At 37.3% G+C, this 22286-nt stretch overlaps 1 protein-coding gene across 2 annotated transcripts in view; it reads right to left on the reverse strand.

The window, feature by feature from the left end:
- Nucleotides 1-22286, reverse strand: part of LOC100369920 (uncharacterized) — a 72908-nt gene that overhangs the window by 24940 nt on the left and 25682 nt on the right. For both annotated transcript variants that reach the window (XM_085501564.1, XM_085501563.1), the window contains exons 4-6: nt 19035-19253; nt 17615-17726; nt 10957-11124 (exon numbers count right to left, since the gene is read on the reverse strand). In XM_085501564.1, the coding sequence (XP_085357690.1) occupies nt 10957-11124; nt 17615-17726; nt 19035-19253 (499 nt within the window). The remainder of the gene's footprint in view (nt 1-10956; nt 11125-17614; nt 17727-19034; nt 19254-22286) is intronic.

Genomic DNA, 22286 nt, shown 5'->3' on the forward strand with positions numbered 1-22286 from the left:
ATTAATTTGAATGAATGGCGATTCAAAAAAATATGTAGGTCGCCAATTGGCGAACTAAGAATAATCTGGCCGGCGACTAAACTTTCCATAATATAAAACAGACTCTACAGCTTGTCAGCTCTTGGTGGCGCAGTTTTTCGCGCAATTCAACACTGCACATGCGTATTACGGTATCCGCCATATTTGTTATGAACGAAACTAGGCGATAGTCATGAAAGGAAGTACGATCGCAGCATATTTTGCAAGTCCGAGTAATGTACCACATAGTGAAACAGTGTCAGACAATAGTGTTGAAACTCTGTTAATAAATAGTTCGTGTTGAAAATCTTACATGTTTTTAGAGTTTAAGGTGCATTTTCAAAGGATCAAATTTTTCCACAGAGAGCCTAGGAACTATGATCAACTGTACGCGTTCCCTATGAGCGCCGGGGGAGGGGGGGGGGGTGGTATCTAGAGTAAGAAATAGACAAGGGATGTAGGCTCCAGCCATCTCATATTTTTTAAACTGGAAAACCAGACGAACAGAATGAAAAATAAAATCTATAAAAAATACCAGGTTGAAGATTATTAGTTGCTTTTTCAAATTTCGCCAAAGCCTTATCTATATTTTACCTATAACTGCAGAATAAATCAAGAAAACTACACAAATTGACTCAATTTACGAATACTTAACGGTTTGCACGATCGCACAGCACAATTGGAGGTGTGTGGCCTGTTCAGCATTTGTCAACAACCAATCACAAGACTGGTTTTGAACCAGTTGAGAAAGGCTAACCTCAATGTTTTTCGTTCTGTTTGTCTGTTTTTTCCAGTTTAAACATTATGAGCTGGCTGGAGCCTTCATCCCTTGTCTATTTCTTACACTAGATACCAGCCGATACCTTCCCCCCCTCATAGGGAGTGCGTACAGTTGATCATAGTTCCTGGGCTCCCTGTGATTTTTCAGAATAGAAATCAGCAAATCAAAAAATGAGGATGATAGACAGTGTGCTTCGTTAGTTTTTAAACAAGCAGCCTATCAGCTGAGATAGCTCCGCTGTTAGCAATGCACATTTCAATTAAAGAACTGAAGACATCATTAGAAAATGAACAATATGTATAGTATCAAAGCAATCAGACTTACAGTTTTTAACAAGAAGTCGAAAATATCACTTTCTACCAAAAATGACCAAAATATTCACCAAAATTAGAGAATTGAAGATATCATCATGAAATGAACAAATCTAAGAAAGGTCTACATGTAGTATCTATATAGTAATATCAAAGCAATTGAACTTTTGGTTTTTAACAAGTCGAAAATATCACTTTTTACCAAAAATTACAAAAATATTCACCAAAATTAGAGAATTGAAGATACCATCACAAAATGAACAAATCTGAGAGAGGTCCACATGTAGTACCTATATATGTAATATCAAAGCAATCAGACTATTGGTTTTTTACAAGAAGTCGAAAATATCACTTTTTACCAAAAATGACAAAAATATTCACCAAAATTATAGAATCGAAGATACCATCACGAAATGAACAAATCTGGGAAAGGTCTACATGTAGTATCTAAATATGTAATATCAAAGCAATTGAACTATTGGTTTTTAACAAGAAGTCGAAAATATCACTTTTTACCAAAAATTACAAAAATATTCACCAAAATTAGAGAATTGAAGACATCATCACAAAATGAACAAATCTGAGAGAGGTCCACATGTAGTACCTATATATGTAATATCAAAGCAATCGGACTTGTGGTTTTTAATAAGAAATCGAAAATATCACTTTTTATCAAAAATTACAAAAATATTCACCAAAATTAGAGAATTGAAGATATCATCACGAAATGAACAAATCTGAGAGAGGTTCACATGTAGTACCTATATATGTAGTATCAAAGCAATTGGACTTGCGGTTTTTAACAAGAAGTCGAAAATATCACTTTTTACCAAAAATGATAAAAATATTCACCAAAATTAGAGAATTAAAGATATCATTACAAAATGAACAAATCTGAGAGAGGTTCACATGTAGTACCTATATATGTAATATCAAAGCAATTGCACTTGCGGTTTTTAAAAAGAAGTCGAAAATATCACTTTTTACCAAAAATGACAAAAATATTCACCAAAATTAGAGAATTGAAGATATCAACATGAAATGAACAAACCTAAGAGAGGTCTACCCAAGGTACATATACACCAAGTATCAAAGCATTCAGGCTTGTAGTTTTCAAGAAGAAGTCGAAAAAGTAAAACATTGACACGGACGACGACGACGGACAATCACTCATATGATAAGCTCCGCTCGACAAAGTCGACAGCGGAGCTAAAAATGGAATGTCCGTCAAATTGACGTAAACTTCCCCTTGTTTCACGGTAAAAGCAAAGGTCGTGGCCTAGTACGCTAAACAACTCAAAATCAAAACAAAGTCATCAATCAGTATGTATTATGACAAGGAAAACAAAAAATCAAGACGCGGAGAAGAGGTAAGCACAAAAGAGTTGTTAATGTATCAAGTTACCTCTCTCTGTGATTTTTCATGGAAACTATTTGCTTGTTTTCAATTAATTTTAACAGTTGTTCGCTTCATTAAATTAAACTGAGTTTGTCCCGATTACAAACAAAGCTGTCTCGCACCACCTAGGAAAACTTGCAGATGTTCGAAGTACAGGTACAAAAGTTTAGCAACTGGAACAGTTTGTATCTCCCTGACCCAGTGCAATATATCTGGTTATAATCAAAGCTCACGTGTCCTTATTTGAGGGACGAGATTCTGTCTTAAATTCGCCCTGGGCCGTTAAACGGCAGTTTGGATTAAAAAAATAAAATGAGATTTAAAAAAAAATAAAATGGGACTTTCAAGATGTATTTTGGCATCATTTTTCGGACATTTCATTCATTTCTGATGCCTAAAATTGAGTAAGTTTTACCGTAGTTATTGACGCCTATTCAAGAGTATGATGTTTATTGTTTATGTCTACAAGACTAGCGTGAATAACGGCGCGAATGGGTAAGCTTCGTTTCGACAATGAGCAGTTATCACTGTAATCAATGTTAAATTATTCTTCAAATGCTCAGTTTATTTTTTGACAAGTCATTGTCAATGACACGTCCCCGTTCCGTTCATATTTGAGTGACATATACATTCAAAGCAGATCATGACCGAAATGCACCTGCATATGTACAACACATTGTGCTAAATCTGAACAAAATCCATCCATGCATGACTGAGATCCGGTTCTGGAATTGTGAAAATATGTGATTTTGATGCATTTTCGGCCTTAAAATGGCCATCATTCCGCTATTGTTAAGCAGATCATGAAACAAATGCACATATCTATTTGTGACATGATGTACCATGTGTGTGTGAAGTTTGAACTTGATCAATCCAGACATGTTTTGGATACGGATCCAGAACTGAATTCTTTAACAAAATGGCCGCCAGTCGGCCATTTCGAACTTGATCCGAAAAAAAAAAAGACGTGCATCAAGGTCCTATTATGTTTAATGTATGTACCAAATTTGAACAAAATCCATCCATGCATAACTGAGATACGGGTCCGGAATGGTGAAAATGTGCGATTTCAATGCATTTTCGGCCTTAAAGCGGCCCCCATTTGGCTATCGTTAATGAGATCATGAAACAAATGCACATACATATTTGTGACATGATGTACCTTGTGTGTGTGAAGTTTGAACTTGATCAATCCAGACATGTCTCGGATACGGATCCAGAACTGAATTCTTTAAAACAAAATGGCCGCCAGTCGGCTATTTCGAACTTGATCCGAAAAAAAAAATGACGTGCATCAAGGTCCTATTATGTTTAATGTATGTACCAAATTTGAATGAAATCCGTCCATGCATAACTGAGATCCGGGTCCGGAATGGTGAAAATGTGCGATTTCAATGCATTTTCGGCCTTAAAGCGGCCGCCATTTGGCTATCGTTAATGAGATCATGAAACAAATGCACATACATATTTGTGACATGATGTACCTTGTGTGTGTGAAGTTTGAACTCGATCAATCCAAGCATGTCTCAGATACGGATCCAGAACTGAATTCTTTAAAACAAAATGGCCGCCAGTCGTCCATTTCGAACCCGATCCAACAAAAAAAATGACGTGCATCAAGGTCCTATTATGTTTAATGTATGTACCAAATTTGAACAAAATCCGTCCATGCATAACTGAGATCCGGGTCCGGAATGGTGAAAATGTGCGATTTTGATGCATTTTCGGCCTTAAAATGGCCGCTATTCGGCTATCGTTAATGAGATCATGAAACAAATGCACATACATATTTGTGACATGATGTACCTTGTGTGTGTGAAGTTTGAACTTGATCAATCCAGACATGTCTCGGATACGGATCCAGAACTGAATTCTTTAAAACAAAATGGCCGCCAGTCGGCTATTTCGAACTTGATCCGAAAAAAAAATGACGTGCATCAAGGTCCTATTATGTTTAATGTATGTACCAAATTTGAATGAAATCCGTCCATGCATAACTGAGATCCGGGTCCGGAATGGTGAAAATGTGCGATTTTGATGCATTTTCGGCCTTAAAATGGCCGCTATTTGGCTATCGTTAATCGGATCATGAAAAAAATGCATGTGCATATGTCCCATATAATGTGTGATGTATGAGTGAAGTTTGAACTTAATCGGTCCATGCATGTTCGAGATACAGGTGATCACGGACGCACGGACGGACGGACGGACGGACGGACGGACGCACACAGGGCAAAACATAAGTCCCCGTTTTCGGACTGCGTCCGAACGGGGACTAAAAACAACTAACTTTTTGATTTAAAAAAAAATATATGCCGTTTTCCCATCAAAATCGAAGCCAAAAGATCGGACTACAACATCAGCAAGTTTTTTACATGTTACGTTCAATAACATATTTAAATGAGCTATGCTAATAGTAATTTAAACACGTTGACTTCATCCAGTTTAGTTTCTCTGTGATACTATATGATTAGATGCTTGAATAAATACTTAAATTTAAACATAATTGTTGTTTCTGTGTAGTCTGTAAAACATAATAAATTCTGGCGACCTACAATTTTGTACTTGGCTACTAAATTTTCCAGCTGGCCACCAAAAGTTTGAACTTGGTGGCCAATGGCCACTAGGAAGAAAATTAAACTTGGAGGGCTGGTTATGCATGTCGAGAGCTTGGCGTTCTGGGGTGCGACAAACCAGTCTATCTTTGGACCGTCCCACAGTCGAAACAGCCTGGAGGCTACCCACTGGGGTATCAGCCACTCCGTGTTCTGGAGATGGAGCCGCCCTGAAAGGGCATCTGCCAGACTGTTCCTCACCCCTGGAAGGTGGTGTGCGGCTAGCTCCACATTGTATTCCAGGCACCAGGAGAATTTGCTCCGCTAGGACTGACAACAATGGGAAACCCATCCCTCCCCCCTTCTTGAAGGAGACCACCGTGTTGTCTGTGCGGGGCAGGACTCTGTGGTTTTGAACTATGGGTGGAAAGTGTGGTAGTGCTAAGTGCACTGCTTTCAGTTTGAGCCGGTTGATATGGTAGTCCCGAAACTAATGCGGGGCCATATACCTTGGGCTTGTTCGTCCAATAGATGCGCTCCCCAACCTTTTGTTACCAGAGTGGGTCCAAAGGAACCCCCTGTCCGAGGTTGGCCAGTGACGACCACCAGGGCAGGGCTTCCTTCACTTGGTCCGAGATCAATACCCGCCTACCTAATTCTCACAGGAGAGCTCGGTGTTGTAACAACAAGTCATTGAAAATGACACAGTTCCTGTTAAATGTTTGAAAGTTCTCTCTGTGCTCATCATATTAAAGCGGAGGGGTTGTCGCGAGTGTGTTCTTGAAACTTGAGTTCCAAGTGGCGTATACAACAGATTGTTTATTTTCATCAAAACACATGTTCTGTGTAGTAGTAATATGGGCAAAAATTAAAACAGTCGTTATTCGGCCATCTTTGATCTGATTATGAAACACACTGATATCACAGGGAGTTGGACAAACTTATGTATTTTAATAAATTATTAAATAATAAATTGTTATATAACTTTTCTTTTACCCCCCTTCCTTATATCGACTTCAAGTAATCACTGATCCTTGTTTATACTACTCTTTCCTTTATCACAACTTTGTTACGCGCTAATGTTATATGCAAATTTTAACGCACGATGTAGACACGCCCTATTATAGTACAAGTCATTGAAAATGACACAGTCCCCGTTAAATTTTTGAAAGTTCTCTTTGTGCTTGTCATATTAAAGCTGGGGTGGTTGTCGCGAGCGTGTCCTTGAAACTTGAGTTCCAAGTGGTGTATACAACAGATTGTTTATTTACATCAAAACACGTGTTCCGTGTAGTAGTAATATGGCCAAAAATAAAAACAGCTGTTATTTGGCCATCTTTGATCTGATTATGAAACACACTGATATGTATGATGTATGTGCCAAATACGAATGAAAATGGTACATAAATTGTGGAAATATAGTAGTAAGACCAAAAAGTCAGATTGCTGTCAATCTGCCATCCTTGACCAGATTTTGAAACAAATTGTCATGGACATGCATCCTAACATGTATAAAGTACATGTATGTGCCAAATTTGAATGAAAACTGACAGAGCACTTCCAAGATACCGCATAAAAAAAAAAAAAAAAAAAGATGCCTGCCAGTCGACCATCTTTGATCCAATTACGAAATAAATGGTCATGGACATGTAACCTAACATGTATAATCTATGTACCAAGTTTGAATGACAACTGACAAAGCATGTCCAAAATACAACATTTTCAAAAAACAAGATGGCTGCCAGTCGGCCATTTTGAATCGAATCGCTAAACCACTGCATGTGCATATGTCCCACATAAGGTACTAGGCACATGCAAAGAATGAACAGAAACGGTCCACAGGATTCTGAAATATTACTATTGACAGATTGATGCATGAACGGACAGCCGGACAGACGGACAGACTCAGGAACTCACGGACGGTCGGGGACATGTATCCTAACATGTATGATCGATGTACTAAATTTGAATGAAAACTGACAAAGCATGTCCAAAATACAACAATTTAAAAAAACAAGATGGCTGCCAGTCAGCCATCTTTGATCCAATTGTGAAATAAATCGTCATGGACATGTATCCTAACATGTATAATCTATGTACCAAATTTGAATGAAAACTGACAAAGCATGTCCAAAATACAACATTTTCAAAAAACAAGATGGCTGCCAGTCGACCATTTTGAATCGAATCGCTCAACCACTGTATGTGCATATGTCCCAAATAAAGTACTAGGCACATGCAAAGAATGAATGGAATCGGTCCAAGGGATTCTGAGATATGACTTCGGACGAACGCACAGACGGAGACCGAATTATAAGTCCCCGTTTTCGGACTTCGGCCTGGGGAACCACCCTTCGAACCGAGGTCATCATTCCGATGATCCGCATTAGTTCTCGGAGGGACACTGAGGGAACGCTGACTAGGCGCTCGGCTAGGCTGCTTAGCGCTAAGCAGCATGCTTGAAATAGCTATACCAAGTCTACCTCTGTGTCAAACTCCATGCCCAAGAAGACTGACTGTTGCATTGGGTTGGGATGGGACTTTACTAAAGAGCCTAACTGGTGAAGTAAATCCTGTGTTAGCCTGACATGTTTGGATAATAACCCTTTGGTGGGTTGTGTAGTAACCGATTGAGGTGTACCGACATTTGGTGAAGCAGCAGCACTACCTGTTTCATCACTCTGGTGAACACGTAGGACGCTGTGCATGACCCAAAGGAGAGCACCCAAAATTTAATTACTTGGCCCAGCTGGGCGATTCGAAGGAGATGGCAACTCGCCGGGTGCATCGGTAGGCCCCACTTAAGTCTAGTGGGGCTAGCCAGTCGAAACGATGGATGGAGAGAAGATCCCTGAATGGTGTCTCCATGCAGAACCGATCGAGAAGCACGTACTGATTCAGTCTGCCTAGGTCCAGAACTGGACGCCCATCACCTGTAGATTTGGTACTACGAACACATTTGGGTCGAAGCCTGGACTTAATGCCGGCTGATCTACCCTGTGTATGGTGCCTTTTTCCAGCAAACTGCTACTTCCTGTCTGATTGCTTCTGCCTTGCGAGAGTCCCCTGGCAGTGCCCAATAGGGGAGACACTGACAGGGGAGATGGAGATTTTAGCGGTATCCCGTAACAGAATGTCACCACCTGGAAAGGTCTAGGTCCACTGCCTCCAAACCGGACTACACCGACGCAATCTGTGTATGACAGGGATATGTGGCCATGGGTTCGGCAGTTACGAGGGGTGGGTGCTCTATTCTCTCATAAGGTGAGTTTCCCCAAGGTCTGCGGTAGTCCCTAAGTTGTGATCTGGCCACTCGCCGAACACATGCCTGTCCCCCCCTAGTCACAGAGGTTAGCGTCGAACATGCTTCCCACACCACTGGGGTGGACGACTGCCCGAGGAGGGTGAGGAGCCACCATCTGGACCCTTCCTACCTGGGGGCGCGTCGCTACTATTACCTCGTGTGGAAGGGTATGAGTGCTTGTGCTAGTGGACGACGCCCTAGGGCGTTGGTTTTCTGTGCTTGGGGTGCCCTCCGCTTGCCCTTGGCAGGGCCAACTGGCTAGCGGATTTGATCTGAACCCTCTGGTTCATTGCACTCTGAAGCTCCGAGACTGCACCCGCCATTCCCCGAACAAAGAGGGTGGAAGATGTTCAGTCTGCCTCACTGAGGTGGGGACGTACCCCCTGACTCAGTTTGCCGGCAAAAACAAACGTGTCTAAGACTGTGTCTTGTTGCACAGTAGTGGCCCCGGCCAAGAGAGCCAGGTGACACTAGGGGATGTCGCATGTAGATGTGCGGTGGCCCACCAGTAAATGTGTCGCCTGGTCTAGGAGACTGGTGCTCTCTGCCTCCGAGGTCTCAAGAGTCCTGGGCGCGCACTACAATGTGCTCAAGCAACTCTGCCCTCAGGGCGTGATGGATCGTATCAGATTGAGCTGTCGAGAACGCCCATGGAACGCGGCCATCCCCCTTTACCTGGTTTGCCAAATGGAAATTCGTGGTACAAGGGTTGGGAGTGTTTTGGTCTCATCCCACACTTTGGGGTCTGATCCACATTCACATGATTTCGCTGCCAAATTCTTATCTGAGAAAATGCCTAAAAATTTGTTTCTCATGAATGCTTTGACCGATTAACTTCATATTTGGCAAGTAGCATGTATGGTCAGAGCTGTTAATATTGTACATTTCAATTACAGAATTGAAGATATCATCACAAAATGAACAATTCTGTGAGTGGTCCATCTGAGGTACCTACATGTACATGTATATTATTAAAGCAATCAACCGTGCGTTTTTCAACATAAAGTTAACAAGCAGCCTATCGGCTGAGATAGCTCCGCTGTTAGCAATGCACATTTCAATTAAAGAACTGAAGACATCATTAGAAAATGAACAATATGAATAGTATCAAAGCAATCGGACTTACAGTTTTCAACAAGAAGTCGAAAATATCACTTTTTACCAAAAATGACAAAAATATTCACCAAAATTAGAGAATTGAAGATATCATCACGAAATAAACAAATCTGAGAGAGGTCCACATGTAGTACCTATATATGTAGTATCAAAGCAATTGGACTTGCGGTTTTTAACAAGAAGTCGAAAATATCACTTTTCACCAAAAATTGACAAAAATATTCACCAAAAATAGAGAATTAAAGATATCATTACAAAATGAACAAATCTGAGAGAGGTCCACATGTAGTACCTATATATGTAATATCAAAGCATTTGCACTTGCGGTTTTTTACAAGAAGTCGAAAATATCAGTTTTTACCAAAAATGACAAAAATATTCACCAAAATTAGAGAATTAAAGATATCATTACAAAATGAACAAATCTGAGAGAGGTCCACATGTAGTACCTATATATGTAATATCAAAGCAATTGCACTTGTGGTTTTTAACAAGAAGTCGAAAATATCAGTTTTTACCAAAAATGACAAAAATATTCACCAAAATTAGAGAATTAAAGATATCATTACAAAATGAACAAATCTGAGAGAGGTCCACATGTAGTACCTATATATGTAATGTCAAAGCAATTGCACTTGCGTTTTTTAACAAGAAGTCGAAAATATCAGTTTTTACCAAAAATGACAAAAATATTCACCAAAATTAGAGAATTGAAGATATCATCACGAAATGAACAAATCTGAGAGAGGTCCACATGTAGTACCTATATATGTAATATCAAAGCAATTGCACTTGCGGTTTTTAACAAGAAGTCGAAAATATCAGTTTTTACCAAAAATGACAAAAATATTCACCAAAATTAGAGAATTAAAGATATCAACATGAAATGAACAAACCTAAGAGAGGTCTACCCAAGGTACATATACACCAAGTATCAAAGCATTTAGGCTTGTAGTTTTCAAGAAGAAGTCGAAAAAGTAAAACATTGACACGGACGACGACGACGGACGACGACGACGGACGACGACGGACAATCACTCATATGATAAGCTCCGCTCGACAAAGTCGACAGCGGAGCTAAAAATATTATTTTTTTTACCAAAAATCAAAATTAGAGAATACAAGATATCATCACAAAATGAATAAATCTGAGAGAGGTCCATTTGAGGTACATATATGTATACAAAAGACGACGATCCCAAATGATCTAGCACATTTAGAAACCAGTTGTTCGTTGTTTGGAAATTAAACGTATGATGATTTACATCATTAATGTTCATCATCAAATCAATTTCATGGTCATTCACAGATGTTAGGAGGGGGAGGGGGGTTCTAGCCTGTGTCATGTAATTTGATTACCAAGTTTTAGGATTTATGCCATGATTTTTCATAATGATATCTTCTCACTGTTCATTAAAAGGCTAAACATACACAATTGTGTTAGGCACTAAGACTAAAGTTTAGCTACTCACCACTAGTTGATAGAGAGTCAGCATTTCCAGTTTGTCGAGCTGAGGAGGAACTTCCAGCTGCACTGAGGACATTCCTAGCTTTTTTCTCATCATAGCCAGCAGTTTCCAATGCCATTTGTATTAGAAACTCTGGATGTTGAGAGAATTCAGCTTTCAATTTATCCTTCACTGTAATCAATTAGTATGAAGAGAACACAAATATTATTATATGGGTACAGAGAAAATCCGGTGATGACATGTAACAAATATGAACACAATGTAACAAATATGAACAAGCCATGCATGGCACAGTCCCTGTTAATTATCAAATCTAAGTTTTGTTTATATTAATATATATAGTACAAGTACTTGTTCATATTGAGAGATATTGCTCTGGAACAGCATTAATTAAAACAAAATGGCCATCATTCGGTCATTTTGAATTGGATCACCAAACCAATATATCTGTATTATCTATGACATGATGTATAATGATTATAGAAAAATTGTTACATAATCAAAGCATGTCAGAGATATGGCACTAGAACCACATTCATTGAGAGGTGATCTCATATTCAAACACCTGGGTCAAACCTACTAGACCTACAATTAGTAGTAGGTTTGAACCTAACCTCCGGATTAACTGTCCATTAATGCCCCCACTGAAAACAAACAACAGAGAACAATGAAATAAGCAAATAACACTGAATAAACGGCAAGGTAAATACTACATCAAATTATAGTAAACACGTACTGCATGCGTGACTCAAACCGGCGCTCACGTACGGCACCAAATCGCCTAGCTTCACGACACTACACGTCTTCCCCTCGGCCACCCCCAAAAAAGGATGCTTAATAACCGAGCTTATTACGTGCAGAGAACATGAATCCCGTCACAATGAAAACAGACCTAGGAAAACCTAGGTTTTTCTTACAAAACTGTTTCAGCCTGGTTTCAGTGTGGTGCAGCGCTGTGTGGTGTGGTGTGTGTGTGTGTGCGTGTGTCTGTGTCTGTCGGTTCCACGGATATCTCAAGAACCGTATGTTGGTTTTTAATGAAACTTGGTGTGTAGATGCCCAAAGCTAATGCGCAGATTTGATTAGGTTTTGGTTGAAATCCATGCATATTAATTACCTGATTTGCATGATAAATAGCTAATTTTTAGCTGTTTCTTGACTCTTCCACTGATATCTAAAGAGCCATTCATTAGATTTTGATTAGATTAGATTTTGATGAAACTTGGTATGTAGATGCTCTGGACTAATGCACATATGTGATTAGTTTTCGGTAAAAATCCATGCATATAATTAACCTAATTTGCATAATGATTAGTAAATTTTTGGTTTTTCCACTGATATCTCAGGTACTAATCACATTTCAATGAAACTTACATAGATACATAAGACGATGAACAGACATACATGTGAAATATTAATTACCTAATTTGCATAATTAATCAATTTCAGCTTTTGATAACAAACAACAGAGAACATTACTTTTCAATGAAACTTGGTACATAGATGCTCTAGAACAATCCAAAAACCTGATTAATTTTAAGTAAAAATGTGTGCATATTAATTAACTAATTTGCAAGTACTAATTATCCCATTTCAATGAATCTTGGTACATAGATGTTCTAGGACAATGCACATGTTTTGGGTTAAAATCAGTGCATGTTAATTACCTAATTTGCATAATTAGCCAATTTTTAACTTTTACACTGATATCATATGTACTAATTATTCCATTCAATGCACAGACCCGCGCAGTTTTGAATTAAAATCACATCATATTAATTACCTAATTTGCATAATAAATCATAATTTTGGTTCAATAAAACTTCGTACATAGATGGTCTGTGACAGTACTTATCTTAATTCAATGAATCCTTGTACATATGTACACTAACACAATGTGATGATCAAATTAGTTTTAGGTTTATATACATCTACATTTGTATAATAATTACCTAATTTGCATAATAATTTACTTTTCAGCTTTCCACTAATTTAGTTAGGATTAATCATCACATTATAATGAAACTTTGTACATGCGCGTCATGAAACAATATACAGACCTAAATCTATGCATAATAATTGCTTAGTTTGTATAATAATTCATTTGGTTCATTGAGGTAATCCACAGCTATGATTTGTTTAATGTCGATAAACATGCATATTGATTATCTATTATCAGCCCATTTCTGATATCTAAAAAATCAGATTTAAATCGAATTCATTGGCAAAACCATGGATGAAAAATCAAATGTATTTTCTGTATGTATTATAAATTTTGATAATGTGAATCACATTTTTTTCATGCTATGCATCTCAACTAGCAGACAAAAATTAGTTGCCAAGCTTCTCGTTTGAAAGCAAATCTTAAATTTTGAATTAATTTTCACGTGTCTCATGTGAGTTCTTTCTAAACTTTCTTTGATTTTCCTTGCAAGTCATGTAAATGCTAATAAAAAACAAACTTGCATTAGTTTCACAAATCTATTTACATCATGTCATTTATAAGTGTGATGAAAATTATATTTATTTATTTCTGTGATTGGTAATAATAATTAGTTTCCACACAACTTACATTTTGGTACAAGTCAATACAATTGTTATTGTGAATAATTAGACAATTTATCTGGTATTACAGACGTGATGGTTTGTTATACATGTACATGTGTTTTGTCATTAAATGTGAATCAAGTGATATCATAGACCCTCTCTATTGTGATATATATGGTAAATTAATGTTTGAAACAGAACAGAGAAAAAATGCAATAGAATTTTAATGAGCAGCTTCTTAGGATACATTACTTACGTTATATATATATTTGGCATAGTCAGTAAAATATGTTTGTCCATGGAGCGAACTGGTATATTTTGTCTACAACAAGTACAGTCAGTTTTGTGCCCATGTCAGTTCATAAATTCATAGAACACATTTTTTGGTTAAGTTTGTAAAGTCTATGAGAGCGAGTTATCAAAATACAATGAAAGTATTAAATCAACAAGCCATGCATGGCACAGTCCCCGTTAGTTATCAAATTTAAGATATAAAGTTTTGTTTATAGTAATATAGCTGGAATATAAACATGTAAGGAATATGATGATTTTTTAACATTTAAATGATTGACATTTGTATCTGATCGTCAAATGAGTATTGACAGATATTGCTCTGCAACAGCATTAATTAAAACAAAATCAGCCATTATGAATATATGTATAATGAATATATAAAATTTGAACATAGTCTGTCAAAGCATGTCAGAGATATGGCTCTAGAAGCCCATTCATTAAAACAAAATGGCCACTAGTCAGCCATTCAGAATCCGATCTAAAAAATAAAACAAGTTTTTTAGCACAAAAATAGCGACCATTAGGCCACTTTGAAAAAGATCGTCAAACCAATATATCCGTATATCTGTGACATGATGTATAATGAATATTAAAAATTTGAACATAATCAGTCAAAACAAGTCAGACATATGGGTCTGGAAACCCATTCATTAAAACAAAATGGCCACCGAACAGCCATTTTAAGTCTGATCTGAAAAATAAAATGATGTGCATCAGGAACCCGTAACGTCTAATGTATGTACCAAGTTTGAACGAAATCCATCCATAAATGCCAGAAATGCTTGATATTTGATGATTTTTTAGCACAAAAATGACAACCATTTTTGAATAGGATCGTCAAACCAATATATCTGTCTATCTATGACATGATGTATAATGAATATTTAAAATTTGAACATAATCAGTCAAAAAAAAGTTGGAAATATGGGTCTAGAAGCCCATTCATTAAAACAAAATGGCCACCAGTCGGCCATTTTGAATGTTATCTGAAAAACAAAATTATTTGCATAATGTCTAAAGTATATATCAAGTTTGAACAAAATCCATCTGTAAACAGCCGAGAAATGCTTGATTTTTATGATTTTTTAGCACAAAAATGGCCGCCATTCGCCATCTTGAATCGGATCGTGAAACAAATTGAATCAGATCGTAAAATAAAAAGATGTTCATCAAGGTGCTATAATGTCCAACGTATATAAAAGATTTGAACAAAATCCATCTGTAAACAGCGGGGAAATGCTTGATTTTGATGATTTTTAGCACAAAAATGGCCGCCATTCGGCCATCTTGAATCGGATCGTGAAACAAATTGACGTGCATATGTATGATATCATGTATGATGTATGTGTGAAGTTTGATTGTGATTGGTCCAGGCATTTCTAAGATACAGGTCCGGACGCACGCACAGACGCACGCACGCACAGACGCACGGAGGTCACGGAGGACTGCGTCCGAACGGGGACTAATAATGGCAACATTGTTTTCTGCGAAGACATCTCAAAACCCGAGTCCCAAAATCACAGTCCCTCTAACACTGCGTCAAAATTAAAGTCGGCGCTAGCACTACGACCACTGTAACATTGTCAGCTGATGACATTGCGGGGAAATAACGGGTATTTACCGCTGCCGATATCTTACGTTTCTGTGAGAAAATGCACACATTTCGAACCCTCTGTTAATTAAAAACAAGCAGCCAGTCGGCTGAGATAGCTCCGTTGTTCGCAATGCACATTTCAATTAAGGAACAGAAGATATCATTAGAAAATGAACAATATGTATAGTATCAAAGTAATGGGACTTGCTGTTTTCAACAAGAATTCAAAAATATCACTTTTTTACCCAAAATGACAAAAATATTCACCAAAATTAGAAAATTAAAGATACCATCACGAAATGAACAAATCTGAGAGAGGTCCACATGTAGTACGTATAAATGTAATATCAAAGCAATCGGACTTGCTGTTTTCAACGAAAATTCAAAAATATCACTTTTCACCAAAATTGACAAACATAATCATCAAAATTAGATAATTGAAGATATCATTATGAAATGAACAAATCTGTGAGTGATCCACCTATATATGTAATATCAAAGCAATTGGACTTGTGGTTTTTAACAAGAAGTTGAAAATATCACTTTTCACCAAAAATGACAGAAATATTCATCAAAATTAGAGAATTTGAGATTTTGACATGAAATGAACAAATCTGAAAAAAAAACCATCCAAGGTACTTGCATATCAAATTTGGAAAAATTCTGACTTCCGGTTTCAAAGAAGAAGTTGAAATTGTAAAGTTGACGATGGACAATCAGTAATATGAACAGCGGAGCTAATAAACGATTATTTTAGAAAGTACATCGAAGCACAGTACATTGAGGGACTGTGGTTGAATCAAACACTCAACGCAGCCCCCTTGGTTACCTCAATCAGAATTTCTCCTTGTCTTGCATCGATCGCGATATCGCAACGTGCATTGTGTCTTCAGTACAAGGTCAGGGTTCGTTTTTTATAAGCAGTCTCGTCTGCAGATGAATAGCCTTGAATAATCGCTTACAGTAGTTCATTCAGCGCGAGTCCATTTAATTTAATTTTTTGTTTTGATACTTCGTGTCACTGGCAATTGAATAAGAAAAACTACAAATAACCGATGTGCAGCAAATCAAAATAAATCTTCATGGCGTACACTGCATTTATTTTTCCGGATTTTGCGATGCAGCACTCCTGAAAGAATTGTTTGAAAATTGAACACGCAACAATAGTAATGGCTTGAACACAGTAGCGTATTAAAGTCTCAAGTGCAACTTTGTATCAACAAATTTTCGTTTCTGATGCATATCAATTGTCAAGCCCAATGAAAAGTCTGATTCACGTCCTCTGCTCAATTTGCGACTCAAGCATAACAGTTTATCAAAACAAAACAATTTATTTAGCACGCTGTTCACCGGTATATGAAAGAGTGTTTTTTAGGCAAGACACACGGTAAAATGACTACTGCACATCAATAAATCTACACATTTTGGAGACAACTATCTAGTCTTCAAAGAGCAATGTAAACACTGTCAATCCTAAGAAATAAACAACAGCTTGAATGAGGTGTGAATGAGATCAGTTTGAACCACAGTTTTTATGCAAATTCATGAGGTCATCCTGAACCGCACTGTCTATTGTTCAAACTTCCAAACCGCAAAACTGGATTTTGTTCGAGCGGTTTAGGGCGGTTTGGGTTTTCGTAGGTTTGACCCACATGTTTGAATATGAGATCACCACTAAAACAAGATAGCCACCAGTTGGCCATTTTGAATCCGATCTGAAAAAAAAAAAATGATGTCATCAGGAACCCATAATGTTTAATGAATGTACCAATTTTGAATGAAATCCATCCATAAACGACCAAGATCCAATTACGAAGATGCTCGAAATGTTTAATTTTTGATAATTTTATAGCACAAAAAAAAAACAATTGTAAAGAGTTGAGATCTGGTTCCAGAATGCAGAAAATGATGGATTTCGATGATAAACAAATATGACAAATATGGCCGAATGGCTAAGATATATACTGGTAGGTATATATAAGATATATATAGATATACAGGCACACACGCACAGAGGTCAATCCATAAGAAAAAAGTCCCTGTTTTCGGATGGTGTCTGAACGGGAACTAATTGAGGATATCTTTAAGAGGTTATGTATTCAGTAAGAATATCAGTTGTTGATGGACAGATGGCAATGAATGGTGACAGACAATCACCTAATAGTAAATTAACAGTTCAATTCCATCATAGTTGCGCTAACCATGTATATTACAAGCCAAACTCACATCTAGTCTTTTCAGCGGCACGGATCTGCACTTGTTTTGGAGGTGAATGTGCAGGTGACCTAGCAGGAGATCGCCTTCTTCTTGGTGACCTTGATGCATTATTAAAGGATGTCTGATGAACAGGAAATACAGATGTGGTTCATAGATTAGTATTCAACATAGTAAGTGCTCTTACTTAAGAAAGTATCCACTGGTACATGTAACAGTGAATTGGTATTCAGGCATTTAACATGGTTATAATAGCTGATTACAAAGCACACTGCTTTCCAGGAAGCAAATGACTATCAAATACAAAACCAGATACCATTTCATGAGTACATAAAACATGAGGGACACTGATAATACCATTAAAATAATAAATAATGAATATATTTGAAATTAAGCAACAGAAGCAGTAGGCTTTTTAATTTATTGCTGCTGAAAGTAGCAACAGGAGAAAAATGAGTTAAAAATTGATCTGTGATTCAGACAATCTCAAAAAAATACTGAGCATGCTAGCAGGGGTTTTTCTAGAAAAAACTGCAAGAGGGAGCACTGCAATTCAGTGGCACCTGGGGGGGGGGGGGGTTCTCCCTACCAGGGTGTGGAGGGTTTTTGATAATTTGATAAGTTAAAATGGCTTCCTTAGGGTCAAAATTACTATCACACAGGTCACAGTTGAAGACTACATGTGATCCCTGGTCAATCAGAATGTTATGGTTGCCAGAGGATCTGCTCACCAGGATAAGAGGGCACATGGCCATTGCATGAGGGCGCTGCACCCCTGTTTAAAAAAATCCTTGATACTAGTATAACAACCTATACATGTACCTCATTTAAAAGCTTAGAAATAGGTGAATACAGTTCAGTTTTTAATTTAATTTTCCTGTTGCTAACCTAATTAACATTCAGAGTAATTAAGTCAATGCTATGCCCCACAAAAATGCTCTTTGTGTGATCTCTAGATTATTAATGATATTTTCAATCAACTTGTTAAATTTATGGTGAATAGTTGACCATGAATGCATCCCTTATGAGGATAGCATCCCATTCAGGCAAACAGTTTCATTAATAAAAGAAGGAAGGAGCCAAGTCTAATGGGTAATAGTAAAAATGTTCCATTCCACAAAAAATATCCAAATATGTTTGGCTGAACATGACACTATTTTAAAAAAGGCCACTATTGCTATTCATTGTAGAATAATTAGAGACTTCAGCAAGCACATAGATCATAAGTTTAGCTGAGACAATACCTTATTTAATGAAGAGCAAAAAAGACCAACTGCAACAAAACACATGCACATAACCCCATGCAAAAACACAGAAACAAATTCATAATAAAATGTCCGAAAAAAAAAAGCAAAACATCTGATTTGAAGATGTGAATGAAAAATAGAGTACTGAAATAAAACTGACATGGTCCCAAGAAGTTACAACAAACCTCTTGCTCAGAGTTGACTGTATCTAATGTTCGATTGTTTCCATCATTTCGTCTTTGGGCAGATTGAATACGTCTTTGTTTCTGTAATATTTCTATTCTTTGTTGACTCTCACGTCTTCTCACCTCCTCTTGTTCATGTTCCTGTGCTCGTCTCAAAGCTACCTGTCTCTGCTGCTCTTTGACTTGACATTCATAACAATCCAAACCAGTACGCTGCACCTACAGTTAACAATCTTTGCTTTAAATCCAACATTATCAAAATGTAGTCTAATTCAGATCCATTATAACATCATCATTTGTATGTTAAACAAGCAGCCTGTCGGCTGAGATAGCTCCGCTGTTAGCAATGCACATGGCAATTAAAGAACAGAAGATATCATTAGAAAATGAACAAATCTGAGAGAGGTCCACATGTAGTACCTATATGTATAAAATTGGTTTGAAATAAAATTAGATTTATTTGCTTTTTTGATAATGGTTTGCACAACAATCCTATAGTTATCTAACAATGACAAGGGTCTACTTGTCAGGAATATAACTGAGTAAAAATTTCACATGAATACATATGTAATATCAAAGCAATTGGACTTGAAGTTTTTAACAAGAAGTCGAAGATATTACTTTTTACCAAAAATGACAAAAATATTCACCAAAATTAGAAAATTAAAGATATCACTACAAAATGAACAAATCTGAGAGAGGTCCACATGTAGTACCTATATATGTAATATCAAAGCAATTAGACTTGCGGTTTTCAACAAGAAGTCGAAAATATCACTTTATACCAAAAATTACAAAAATATTCACCAAAATTAGAGAATTAAAGATATCATTACAAAATGAACAAATCTGAGAGAGGTCCACACGTAGTACCTATATATGTAATATCAAAGCAATTGGACTTGCGGTTTTTAACAAGAAGTTGAAAATATCACTTTTTATCAAAAATTACAAAAATATTTACCAAAATTAGAGAATTGAAGATATCATTATGAAATGAACAAATCTGAGAGAGGTCCACATGTAGTACCTATATATGTAATATCAAAGCAATTGGACTTGCGGTTTTCAACAAGAAGTCGAAAATATCACTTTATACCAAAAATTACAAAAATATTCACCAAAATTAGAGAATTAAAGATATCATTACAAAATGAACAAATCTGAGAGAGGTCCACATGTAGTACCTATATATGTAATATCAAAGCAATTGGACTTGCGGTTTTCAACAAGAAGTCGAAAATATCACTTTTTACCAAAAATGACAAAAATATTCACCAAAATTAGAGAATTAAAGATATCATTATGAAATGAACAAATCTGAGAGAGGTCCACATGTAGTACCTATATATGTAATATCAAAGCAATTGAACTTGCGGTTTTCAACAAGAAGTCGAAAATATCACTTTTTACCAAAAATGACAAAAATATTCACCAAAATTAGAGAATTAAAGATATCATTACAAAATGAACAAATCTGAGAGAGGTCTACCCACGGTACATATACACCAAGTATCGAAGCATTCAGGCTTGTAGTTTTCAAGAAGAAGTCGAAAAAGTAAAACATTGACACGGACGACGACGACGGACAATCACTCATATGATAAGCTCCGCTCGACAAAGTCGACAGCGGAGCTAAAAAAATATCATCTTAGAATTTTCACATTCTTACACTAATTATAATTCATACTATCTGTGTCTCTTCTTATCTTACTTGCATGACTCAGCTTTATCTGGCACATGGAAAATGCTTTGTTTTTGCTAAAATTCTTGTTTAACCAATTTTTTTCCTCGGCCAAACTGTCTATAATCTGCTAAATATTAAAGATATTGTTGAAAATGTAAAGCCAACGCTTTTGCTACTACAGTACTCATTTCACCCAACCTCCTGAAATTTTCAAAAAAACAAGTCATTGAAAATGACACAGTCCCCGTTAAATTTTGAAAAGTTCTCTTTGTGCTTGTCATATTTAAAGCAGAGGGGTTGTCGCGAGCGTGTTCTTGAAACTTGAGTTCCAAGTGGTGTATACAACAGATTGTTTATTTACATCAAAACACGTGTTCCGCGAGTAATAATACATTGTATGGCCAAAAATAAAAACAGCCGTTATTCGTCCATCTTTGATCTGATTATGAAATACACTGATATGTATGATGTATCTGCCAATACGAATGAAAGTAGTAGTAGTCCAGAGTTTTAAATCCGGTTTGGTCCCCGAAGACGAGGGTGGCCGGATTCACCTTAAACTAGTGGCAATCGCTCTTACCCCCTCCCTCCACTTTGCACGATTTAAAGCATCCCTCATCCTCATCCCAACCTTCCCACTCTCCTCCTCCACTTGCATCTTCCACGTCTTCTTTGGCCTTCCCCTTTTCCTTGGACCGCTCACCTCTAAATCAAGGGCCCTTCTTAATACATGCCCATCCTCCCTCCTCAGCACATGCCCATACCAACGTACCCCATTTGCCTTCGCCAACCGATCTACCGCTTCCTTCAAACCCAACATCTGCATCAAGTCCTTAGTTTTCTTTCTGTCCATCAACTTCACCCCACACATCACTCTCACCATCGCTCTCTCTGTCCTCCTTAAAATACCCAACTCATTTTCACTCAAACACCATGTCTCGCTCCCATACAGCAATGCTGATCTCACACAACTCTTATAAACTATTCCTTTCTCCAAGGGAAATCTCTTCCAATATAGTAGCTCTCCACATTCCCTAAACTTCACCCAAGCAAACCTTGCTCTAGCTGTCACAGCCGTCTCACACCCACCACCCACACTTACCTTGTCCCCCAGGTATGTAAACTCCTTCACTGTCTCAACCTCATCACACAACTTTTCTTCCTGTTCCACCACCCTTCCAACTCCATTCTTACATCTTCCACACGCAAAATCCCTTGCCAATCTTTGGGTCACCCTCTTTATCTTTGCACATCTCCCATGTATCCACTTCCCACATGAAAATGGTACATAAATTGTGGAAATATCATAGTAAGGCCAAAAAGTCAGATGGCTGTCAATTGGCCATCCTTGACGAGATTTTGAAACACATTGTCATGGACATGCATCCTAACATGTATAAAGTACATGTATGTGCCAAATTTGAATGAAAACTGACAGAGCACGCATAAAGAGATACTGCATAAAAAAAACAAAAAACAAGATGCCTGCCAGTGGACCATCCAATTGTGAAATAAAACGCCATGAACATGTATCCTAACATGTATAATATATGTACCAAGTTTGA

This window comes from Saccoglossus kowalevskii, chromosome 7 (genome assembly GCF_978046115.1).
Source record: "Saccoglossus kowalevskii chromosome 7, keSacKowa6.1, whole genome shotgun sequence".
Classification (NCBI taxonomy): domain Eukaryota; kingdom Metazoa; phylum Hemichordata; class Enteropneusta; family Harrimaniidae; genus Saccoglossus; species Saccoglossus kowalevskii.